The 12,518-nt window shown below is 29.2% G+C and overlaps 1 protein-coding gene across 2 annotated transcripts; it reads left to right on the top strand.

The window, feature by feature from the left end:
- Positions 1-5,261: 5,261 nt before the first annotated feature.
- LOC112755898 (cytochrome P450 711A1) lies at positions 5,262-11,743 on the top strand. 2 transcript variants are annotated; one of them, XM_025804222.3, is made up of 5 exons: positions 5,262-5,531; positions 8,962-9,114; positions 10,115-10,913; positions 11,117-11,212; positions 11,294-11,743. In XM_025804222.3, exons 1-5 carry the CDS (start codon positions 5,293-5,295, stop codon positions 11,624-11,626), a joined length of 1,620 nt encoding a protein of 539 aa, XP_025660007.1. In that variant the 5' UTR covers positions 5,262-5,292; the 3' UTR covers positions 11,627-11,743. The 2 variants fall into 2 exon arrangements, with proteins under 2 accessions (XP_025660007.1, XP_072053860.1); XM_072197759.1 differs by having other exon boundaries at positions 5,393-5,531; positions 8,957-9,114.
- Positions 11,744-12,518: the final 775 nt, after the last annotated feature.

Raw genomic sequence — 12,518 nt, 5'->3', positions numbered from 1 at the left:
TAAAATTGTATAATAATAATATACAGATTAAAGTTGTATAATAATAAGAGAATGAAGCATTTCAGGGGAATAAAACATATAGATATTATTATCAAATTGTAAAAAGTTATTTATTTATTTGTTTCTTCTAATTAATCTTTGTTAACCGTTCGATGTTGGAATGATTGGAAAGTTATAAAGTGCATTAGTGCATGATTAAACAAATGAAAAGTTTTACCATATAATTGGCCGTTTTCTTATAAATTGGGTGCCGCTGACACAATAATTTCTCAAACCATGACTGCCGTTGAAATGAATGTTGTGGCACACCTTATAATTTTATTTTTATTTTGTCATTGACCCATTGTAATATATTTATGATTTTTGAAGTAATCATTATATAATTCTAATATTTTAGCGGGGAAAGTAATCAAGTAATTGTCGTTTTTTGTTGTTTATGATATTTTTTAATCCGACAAATTAAAAATTAATATACTGTAATTTTGAGTTTTATTTAAAGGTTTGTTGTGAGTTAATAAGTAATTGCTTATTCAAATCACGATTAGGATGAGTGAATTGGCTATTTGGTCAATTCAAATTAATTCTGTATATTAAATTGTTAGTATGCATAAAGTATCTATATTTAACAAGAATTTAAATATCATTCTAAATCTTTAAAGTTGATGTTGAAATCATGAAGCTAAATAGTGTTTTACTATCCAAATTCAGATCGAATTAGTGATATTGAATCACTACTTAATATTCTTATAAACAAAATACTTAGTATATTGATAAGACAATGTGGAAAAAAATATAAATCGGGATCAATCTATCATGAGAATTTATCTGTTATTAGCTTGTAGGTACTTTACTAAATAAACAAAATAGTATGGAATTTTAAATCTTTTTTCACATTTAAGACGATAATCAAATCTTTAATATCGAGTAAAATTTTTTAATAGTCCCTGAGATTCGTGCAAATACTTAATAAATACCTAATGTAGTCCTCAAGATTCTAATTTTTCTATAGTAATCTTTTAGATAGAACTCCGAGCACTTATAGTGGTCCATGGGCATATTTTTGGTTTGGCGCCCTTGTGTGTAAAAAACGACGCCGTTTATATTATATGTAGCATGAAAACAGTTTTGTCTCCAATGCAAATACTTCAGTCGTCTCTTCTTCTTCCACCCTCCAACTTTTTCTTCGTCTCTTCATCAATGGCGTTGCCGTAGGGTTTTGTTCTGGGGTTGAAAAAGTTGAGAGAAGAACTAATCCGACTAAAGAGTTTGTGTTTGGTAAACACGTTGAAAGCACAAAAAATACGTTCAATCTTCATTGAACGCTGTCATTTTTGTTTGGCTAATTTTTTTCTTCTACACATGAACATGATTCTGGATTTGAACTCCCGTTCAACAGAAGCAACAAATTGTAACTTTTACATTTAGCTTCTGCGTTCACTTCATAAATTAAAAAATTAATTGACATTCTATTGATTTTGTCATTCAATCTTATCTACAATAAAATATACTAAAAATAATCATTAGAGTTTTTGAATTATTTTTTTATGATTATGCTTTACACACAAATATTTTTTTAATATTATTATTAGTACTCTTAGTTAAGTTTTAATTTTTATCAATTATTTATTTATTTTTTATTAATAGTATGGATATTTTTGTTTAGAATTTTTTTATGTTCACTTATGTAGTATTTTTTAATAGAATTTTTAGTATTCATTGTTTATATGTCTTTTTTTTAATCATTTTTATTAATACGTATTTTTTTTATAGAACTTTATTTTTTTATTTGATTTTGTATATTTTTTACTATGTATTTTTAAATTAGTATATATTTTATTTATTATTGTTAATTTTCATAATATAAATTTTATTAGAAAGATATATTTAATTAAATATAAAAAGAGTACTAACAAATTATAACTAAAAAAGTACTAAATTTCAACACATAAATTTAAATTCTTTTCAAAAGTAATTATAGTCAAAAAGTGTTAAAATAATATAGATTTGAATGATATAAATTCATGTCTTTTTTAGTAATTTTTGTCTAAATATAATTTTGAATGATGTAATCCAAACAACATTCATTCTGCTATAATCTATTTTGGTACAAAATTACCAAATATAAATCACGTTAATACCAACTCACTTTTTATCAAAATTGATGAGTTTGAAAAACTCTAATTTAAATTGATGATGATCAAACATTATTAACAGTAAAATTATTAATTTATTTTTGATTAAAATATGTTAATTATAATAATTTTGCTGTGCAGTTTCTTTTATGGGCCGAACAGAGAAGAACAAAAATAAAGCAAGCCCATTGGAATAATTTTCTTTCAGCCTAGATGTTAAATTATTGAGATCATGGTAGCTGTGTTATTGTTAATTAGGCCAGCAATTGTGATAACAAGCCCAATTAAAGGTTTTGGTATGAGACCAAAAATGCTTGGTCCGAAATTAAAAGGAAATGGGGCACAATATTATTTTATTCACTTAACAAAAGAAACCCATTCCTTTGATTATGTGCTGCATGCTTCAACGGATATCACTTTTATCCTTTGATGGAATCCAAATTTTATTAATTGGAGTTATTGTAGACCTTGGGAACTATGAGAGAGAAATTGTCAATTGATTTGATGGCTTCATTAATGCTACACGCCACCAAGAAAGAAAGGGGAGTAGGAATTAATTCAGCTTGTTTTACTTTATTCAAACTCTTTACATGCTTTTAGTTCCACTTTATATTCTCTCTCATCTTTTTCTTCTCTTCGGTCATTAACCAGGAAACCATGGAAGCAAAAATGAGCTACCAAAGTGAAGGAAGAACACTCTACAAGACCATCATGATGATGGCAAGAAAATATAACAAAATAAAAGTGTGCTGTGGCTGAGATTTTCACCAAATATGGGTAGATTTGGTGAGGTAATCTCGAACTCTTCATGCTCAAAAAGAAAGAAGAAGATTCGGCCAGCAAGGAAGAGATTCTTGGAGGCATGGCTTGTCTTTGATTCTGCTCAACCACCACAGGAAGTAGCTAGAGTGGCGAAGTGATGGAAGAGGCAAAGATTGAAGCAGATGAAGTCATCATCATCATGAAGCATCAAGGGCCAGAAATCCATCTTGGAGAGCAAGCCAAGGATGGAGAGCCCGGATTGATGAAGAGTGATGACCAAGAAAGGACTAGAGGTAATTGCATGTTGGGTTTTGCATGGTTATCTCTTCTCTCTCTATGTGGCCGAACCAGATCTGTTTCTTGGAGAAGAAGAAGTTGGCTTGGTTTTTGGCTTCAAAAGTGGAGGCTTCCCTCTTCTATAAAAAGAGAGAACAGCCACCGTTTGGAGCAATGAGTAAGATTTGAGAGTGCAAGACACAGAAGTCTCAGAGCTACCTAAGCTAGCAGTTTTTCTTCTCCTTCAATGTATTCTGTTTAGTATTTTTCTATTTAATTTTGTCATGTCTTGAGTCTCATGGAAAAAGGCAAACAGTGAGGTTTGTATGAAAAAGCCATAAAGCGGAAAAAGACAGAGAGTGCAAAATTAAAAGAAAAATCCATAGATGTCTTAGAGTTCCTTTGTACGTCTATGTTGTGTTTCATGATTCTGTGGGAATCCCCTTGTAAGTTGGGTTAGCACTTTACAGTTTGTAATCAAGTTGATTATAGTGAAATTCCATCATTGTTGTGATGGAGACTGGATGTAGGCTGCATTGCACTTAGCAGCTGAACCAAGATATATCTGGGTGTAATCTTCTTTCTCTACTACTCCATTTCTGTTTCTATTGCACAGGAGCTAAAACAAAAAATATCTCGTGCCAAGTGACGAGACAAAACTAAAAAGTCTCGTGGCTAGGGACGAGATAAAAACAGAAAAGTGTCCTGAAGTTATTTCAAAGGCCAGCAGGTGTTACTAAGCAAAAAGGGGGCTAAGATTCAACCCCCCTTCTCTTAGCCACTGAAACCATAAAAAAATTAAGTTTATAAAATCAATGGTGAAAACTCATGTGCAGTCGACTTCACGTGAAGTTGATAGCTGAGAACTGTTAGATGAAAATTTAGTCAAATCAATTAAATTATCTAACGACTCTCAATTATCAACTTCACGTGAAATCGACTGCACTTGAGTTTACACCAAAATCAATTTTATACAAAATATCGTTTGCAAACTCTAATCCAAACACACACTTAGTTGTTCCATCCCCTCCTCTCCACACGAAGCACGAGGTTGCGACATCCTAATCAGACTCAAGGTAACTTTTTTTTACCTTAGACTTATATGGTCTTTAAGAATGCAACATCCAAGCCTATCAACGGTGCAAATATGTACCACACCACAACCAGATGGTGAAGTTACATTTGATAAAATGTATGTGTGTTTAAATGGTTGTAAAAATGCGTTCAAGGCTGGCTGTCGTCCGTTGATAAGCTTGGATGGTACATTCCTAAAGACCATATAATGAAAAACCAACACTCTATTGAAAGTTCAAGGTAAAAAAAAAAAGAATTACCTTAAGTATGATTAGGATGTCGCAACCTCGTACTTCTAGTGGAGGAGGGGAACAACTAAAAGATTCTTCAGTCGGATTAGTTCTTTTCTCAACTTTTTAACCCCAGAACAGAACTCTACGCCAACGCCATTGACAAAGAGACGAAGAAGAAGTTGGAGGGTGGAAGAAGAAGAGACGAGTGAAGTGTTTGTATTAGAGACAAAATTGTTTTCATGCTACATATCATATAAACGGCGTTGTTCTTTATATACAAGGGCGCCAAACCAAAACTATTTCTCATTGGTTCTCAACACTTACTTAATCGAACTAATAAACTAACCATTATACCAATTTAACTTGATTTTTGGTTTTGATATTTATTTCGTGCTATCTAATGAGCATTCGACAAGTATGCATCATAGATTTTTTTTAGTGAATGTATAATCACATAAGCATTACCACCAAGACATTGTACAACAAAAAAAAAATAGAAAAGGAAGATACAGAATGCTCCATTATCTTCTCCACCCTACAAAACCCACAAGTTTTAAATAAAGACCGTACCACAATCATAATTCAATATAATAATAGTAAAATAAATAAATGGGATTACATACGCAGTGTAAAAAAGAATCTGATTCTAATTGATAATCATTAACAAAATGACAAAATACCATCTTAGCCCTACCCCACATTTTACTACCTTAATATTAAAACACCAATTGACCAACTTATACTATATATATATATAAGCACCCTTCTTTCTTTTATCAAATGAAAAACTCATATCATCATCTATAAAACCAAAAATGGTGTCTATGGAATTAGAATGGTGGTTATTTCCATTTATTCCAAGTGTACCTATGGTTTCATCAATATTATTCACCATGCTAGTAGGGTTTGTATGGTACCTTTATGGGCCCTATTGGAGGCTAAGAAGAGTTCCCGGCCCACCATCTCTTCCTCTTGTAGGACACCTTCCATTGCTTGCTAAGTATGGCCCTGATGTCTTCTCTGTCCTTGCAAAGCAATATGGCCCAATTTACAGGTTAGTCCTTTTTTTTTTTTAATCATAAGATACTAATATCTAAAATTTATCCATTTCATCTAATTTGTTTAGAGTTGAAGTTCTTCCTCTCTCTAAGAGCTTTAGATGGGTTAGGGATGAGGAAAGGATTGAAGTTTTAACCCAACTTCTGAATAAAATAAAATATCTCATAATTAATTGATTCATTAATTATGTTAGAGACATGAACATTTGTGTATCTCTGTATAATATGGAGATTAAACTATTTATAAACCAATTAATCAAATGTTAAACTATAGTCTCTCCATACTTAATTAAGAGGTTGCGGGTTCGAGTCTCCTATTTTTGGTAAAAAAAAAATGTTAAACTATGTTTTGTTTTCCTTTTTTATCCTATAAAATACCAATATTCAAAATTTACTCTCAAGTTCTTCCAACATTATTTTTTCTCATTTGCAAAATCTGAAACTAAAACTTTATTCACCACAAAACAAAATGCCAAGCAAGAAGATGAGTTTTATGATGGATGAATTGAAGTTTTATAATCAAATGTCCATAGAACATATGCTTTTTCTTACACTATTAATATAATCACACAAAACATAAAAAATAAGAAAAGATAAAATACAATAAGATATTAACTTTCTCGTTGAAATTATTATGCTGTATACAAATCTTCTTTTCTCGAACCGAATAAGTTTTATAAATTAAATAACATTCTCTTGAACCAATAATGAAGAGTAGTTTGTAGGTGTGCTACTATAGGTCGGTTTTTTTTTATAGCCATTATAATTAGTATGTCTCTAGTCTCTATAATTAAGGAAAAAGCCAATAAGGTTCTTATTGTTGATATGATATGTGATATTGTATACAAGCTATTCTAAGTCCTCAAATTCCTTTTGGATGTATATGCGAACTTAGTTATTTTTTAGTTGTGAAGTGTTGGGCCAGTGTTTTAGTGATTAATTAAATGATTTTAATTTATAAATTTAAATAAATAATAGTTACATTGGGTAATCATATATAATTAGATAAACTATCTGCATATCTAAAAAATAAAAATAAAATAATCAAATAAAGTATCCATTTGTTATGATTCGCTAATAGTAATTTTTACGTTAGAAATATAATTATTTATGTATTTTATTTTAGGTTGAATTACACCGTTAGTCTCTATACTTTCAGTGAAATTATAAATTGGTCCCTAAAGAGAATTAAAATTTGTAATTTAGTTCCCGCCAGTCAAAAAGTGTTGATTTAACAGAATATTCTCAGAATATACTGAAAATATTCTATTAAAATAGAGAATATGCTGAGAATATTCTGTTAAATCAAATACTTTTTAAATGATGGGGACTAAATTATAAATTTTAATTCTCTTTAGGGACCTAATTATAAACTTTTAAAGTATAAGGACCAATTTGCAATTTCACTGAAAGTGTAGGAGCCAACTATGTAATTTAACCTTTATTTTATCGACTTAAGTTTTTGATAAATAATATTTTTATAATATAATATTAAAATTTTTGTAACTCAAAAAACTTTTACATAAGAAATTACAAAAATATGTTAAAAGATATAAATATTTATGTATTTTTTTATTAATTTAATCTTTTAAAAATAATTTCATAACATTTCAGTTTAGTTAAGTTTTGTGATTTCACTTTATTAATTTATTAGAGGAAATTTTTTTACAAGAAATTAATTATCAGAAGACTTTAATATTGTATTTATAATAATATTTTATTGTTATGGTTTTTAAATATATAAAAATTATTAATTTATTATGACTTAAATCTTAGAAAGTCGAGCAAAATTAAATTTGATTAAATCTCAATAAGATAAGTGTAACTAGCCGTTAATTAATTATTTTCGTACGATAAGAACCTAAAATGAATGGAAGCATTGCCGTCCGTCATTAAAATATTAATTTAAATTTAATTATTATGATATATATGTAGCTATGTATGTACTAATAAAATTTGCCTTGGCTTCTATAGACTGTAGAAACGTTTTGAAGTTTGTTGATATCATTGTCATTGACTAATAAGTAATATAAAAATTATTATTTATACATTAAAATTAATTATATATATATTTAAATCGTCCTATTTGTATTTCTGACGTTTGTAGAAGTGATTCAATGCTATTGTTAATTATACATTATGAGCTTTAGTAAGAATTCTAAAAATTTTTTCTTGAAGTTAAAATACAAATGTCTGGAACAGAACTGATGATTCATTTTAGATAATAATTCATCAAAAATTGAAATTAATTCCTGCAACATTTTGTATAATTCATTTTTTAGAAATATAATTAAACACGAATACAAATAATAGATACAATATTAAAATCAAGCACATTTAAGTAAGATCTAATTAAAAATAAATATATCTAAATAAGAATAATTAAAAAATATAATTAATTCATTAGTATAATTGATAACAAAATAATATTAAATTATTTTTATAAATATTAAAGATACAAATAAGACGATTTAAACTTCAAAAAACAAAAATAATATTTTACGCTTGTTATTTTCTATTCTAATTTCTAAAGCACGGTTGTTCTGTTGAAATTGAAAATGCACCGGATATTATTAAAAGGGAAAAAAGGACAAACAATTGGCTTGGGTGACTTAGCGACTAGGATCTTAATCATTGTATGTATGTATGGAAAATCCTTCTCTTTTTGATAGTGGGATACTAAGTCAGAAAGTAAAGAAAAAAACACATATCTTGCACCAAAACAAAAGAAAAGTAAAAAAATAAAAAAGGTTAATACAATAATGTTTTAAATTTAAGATGTATGAATTACTAATATCATACGTTTAAGAAGCAAAAAATATTTAAATATAATAAATATATAATTATAGATATTATATATATAAAATTATAAATATTAAATTAAATAAGATAATTTTAGATTATTATCTTTTTATTATTACCATAAAAGAGATACTTATAGATATGATTTAAGATGAGGAAAAAAAGACATAGAGAAATATGAATATAAATCAATAATGTAATGTCATATATTTAGAAATTAATTTGTTAATGTTAATTCAAGCACTAAATTTATAATTTATTTCCCCTTTCATGATCAACTACTTCCCTTTCATTCTTAGCAATTCAATATACAAAAGGTTCAAATTCTATTATATTCATTTATATGACCATTTTGCTTTTTGTATGCATTAATATGACATTGTTGGTTAAAGTGGCAATGTAATTTGTTTTAATTTTTTTATTTATTTTATTTTATCACTTCTGATAAAAACTCTAAAAATATCCAAACAAATTCTTCAGCAGGAGAAATCATGTGAAGATAAAAATAACTATTTTATTTCTTCTTGTTACCTTTTTGTTTGTTTTCTTTTTATATGATTTTAATTTCATTAATTGTTAGTGCTAATGATGTTATTAATTATTAATATTTATTTATTAGAACAGATTTCATATGGGAAGACAGCCACTAATAATAATAGCAGAAGCAGAACTTTGTACTGAAGTTGGAATAAGAAAGTTCAAACAAATTTCAAATAGAAGCATTCCTTCTCCTATTTCTGCTTCCCCACTTCACCAAAAAGGTCTCTTCTTCACCAGGTATATACAAATTTTTTTATCATTTTTATTTGTTTATTTATTCATATATAATTAATTATATCTATTATAATCTATAGTATTTACTTATAGGTAAACTTAGAAATCTTCAGAAAATCCTGTGTCCCCACTTAATTGTCATGTCCACAATAAAATATGGATTATGGAATGCCCTTTGCAAAAATCATATAAGGTGTGTGTACAATGGATGGCATTTTAGAGGGGAAAAGGACAAAAGTGGATAGAAATTTTTATAGTGTCATTATTCAAACAAAAAATCAGGATTATATAAGAAATTATTATCACATTCCCTTTCACTTTTCCCTTTTAGTATTAGTTTGTTTATATTAATTTATTTACAAATTTAAGATAACATTTGTAAATATTTTTTAACTGTTTTATGTTACATTTTGATACTTGCACCTAAATAGTAAGGTTCACATATTATGAAAATAAAAATTTAATAGTAATTAATTATTCAATCAAATAAAGAATAAGTTATCATTTTGAACAATAATTAAGAGTTGGGTTGAGATTTTACTCTTCTAAGATTGTGTCTTTTTTACCTAGTTATAGCATGAATTTTTTTCCTCTTTACCCATAGTTTATTTTTGTTTTTGATGGTGCAAATGGAATTCAAACATGCAATAAGCATGATATATTTTTTTTTTCTTATATAATACCTCAAATTTGAGTATGATAGATTTTTTTAAAAAAATAGTATTAGGAGGATTTTTGCCTTTCACACTAGGGTCAACTCATACCGATATATGTTTTTACCTTCAATATCATTTTTGCATTTAGCCATAAAAAGATAAGACGCGTCAAATTTATTAATCATAATCTAGCAGAAATCTTTGTAAGTGCACGTTGGGTAATTATTTTAAATGATTTAAGGCCTTTTTTTAATTCTTATTGGTTGAGTGTAAAATTATTTCACTTTGTTAGCAAATAGAAAATAAATTAAATCCAAAAATGAATCTAGTAATATTTGCAATTGCAGGGGTCAACGTTGGTCAACCATGAGAAACACCATAATCTCAATGTACCAACCATCACACTTGGCCAGCTTAGTGCCAAGAATGCAATCATTCATAGAATCAGCAACACAAAATCTAGATCACATCACAAATACTAATGAAGACATAACATTCTCCAATCTCTCACTTAGGCTTGCAACCGATGTAATTGGTGATGCTGCATTTGGTGTCAACTTTGGACTCTCAAATCCCAATTATTCATCTAATTGTGATTTATCAATCAAGAACAATAATAATGTTAATGTTAACAAGGAAGTTTCTGATTTCATTAATCAACACATTTATTCCACTACACAACTGAAAATGGACCTATCCGGTTCATTTTCTATCATACTAGGATTAATTGTACCATTGCTTCAAGAACCGTTTCGGTGGATCTTGAAGCTGATTCCGGGTACCATGGATCAGAAAATAGAGAATACCAACAGGAAATTGAGCCGCCGACTCGACGAGATTGTGAAAAGGAGGATGGAAGAAAGTAACAGGAGTTGCAAGAATTTCTTGTCACTTATTTTGAATGCAAGGGAATCAAGAAATGTGTCTGAGGATGTGTTCACACATGATTATATTAGTGCTGTTACTTATGAACACTTGCTTGCAGGGTCAGCTACCACTTCTTTTACACTGTCCTCTGTTGTTTATTTGGTTGCTGGCCATCCTGAAGTTGAGAGCAAGTTGATTCAAGAGATCGATGACTTCGGTCCGCCTGATCGGATGCCGACTGCCCAAGATCTTCAAGATAGTTTTCCTTATCTTCATCAGGTAAGTTAAAACTTGATGATGATTGATGTTGATCAACTATATATGTCTTGTACTAACTGCTAACTATGTAACACCAACCATACCTCTGATACCATCTTGGTTGTATTCATATTTTGTAGCTTTATTAAGCTTCAGGTAATTAAGTTCGCAAACTAACTTTCATTGACCAAGCAAATATTTTATGGTGTATTTAATTATTTCAGGTTATTCAAGAGGCCATGAGGATTTACACTGTCTCCCCATTAGTTGCAAGAGAAACATCAACTGAAGTAGAGATAGGAGGTTATCTCCTTCCAAAGGTAATAATTACATCTTTGTCCAATGCTAAATATTGGGTTAAATTCTTGATGGAATACTAATGTAGTTTATTTTATGAGCAGGGAACATGGGTGTGGCTAGCACTTGGAGTTCTAGCAAAAGACCCAAAACAATTTCCAGAGCCAGAGAAGTTCAAACCAGAGAGATTTGACCCTAAATGTGATGAGATGAAACAAAGGCACCCTTATGCATTTATACCATTTGGAATTGGTCCTCGTGCCTGTATTGGCAAAAAATTTTCCCTACAAGAGATCAAGCTTTCTCTAATTCATTTGTATAGGAAATATTTGTTTCGCCATTCACCTAACATGGAAAAGCCTTTAGAACTAGAATATGGTATAGTTCTCAATTTCAAGCATGGTGTCAAGCTTAGAGTCATAAACAGAACAAATTAAGCTAGAGTGACCTACGTAAAGTTTAATTAGACCATACAAATTGTATTGTGATGCTATAGCTTTAAGAAATATTATAGCAATAATTAATATTGTTAAATGAAAATGTGTGTTTTCAAATAGAGTATGTAGATCATATGATTTAAACCCACAAGAAAGAATTGAAGTCCTATCACAGAGAATTGAAGTATTTATAAGAAGGTTGCTCAGATGTTGACAAGAATAACAACCTTATCATCCCCACCATCTCCTTTCAACTTTATGACTGTAATAACATTACCTTCTTCCTTAACTCAACAGGCATCTCCCTTAGTGTGCCACAATCCACCAATGTCCCACCAAATTCAAATTTTCCAATTCATGGTCTTGGGTCGAAAATGTTACAGCGTCCCACCAATTAGAAATTGCATCATCGGAAATTATGTGGAACATTCTTAAACCTATGCCAAAGGCTATACTTCTACAATCCATGGACACTGATTATAGTTCTATTATCCACACCACAAATTCAGCAAGTCCAAGTCAACAGCAGAAGACCACTTCTATTTTTCATGGTTTCAATGTTTATAGCCTAGCTGTGTTTACTTCTTGACAAAACTGGAGCCACATACAATTTTCTAGTTGCCAAAAATTCAGGTTTCAATCAAACATCTATGTTAAGAAGTACTACCTTAAACTACCATAATGCCATGTGCGGGTGTTTCAAAAATGCTATTGAGAGTCGAAAACTACAACACTATTTTAACAAAACTAAAATATATGGAACCAAATCAAACATGAATCACTATTTATACAACAACCATATGCTCAAAGTATATTCTTTCTAATTCAGCATAAATCAGATAAACAATAACAAATCCATCCTTATCTTACGAAATCACACAAAAAGCTAAGA

This window comes from Arachis hypogaea, chromosome 6 (assembly GCF_003086295.3).
Source record: "Arachis hypogaea cultivar Tifrunner chromosome 6, arahy.Tifrunner.gnm2.J5K5, whole genome shotgun sequence".
Lineage (NCBI taxonomy): Eukaryota > Viridiplantae > Streptophyta > Magnoliopsida > Fabales > Fabaceae > Arachis > Arachis hypogaea.
Note: the sequence above shows the minus strand (reverse complement) of the source record. Positions and strands in the feature narration are given on the sequence as shown.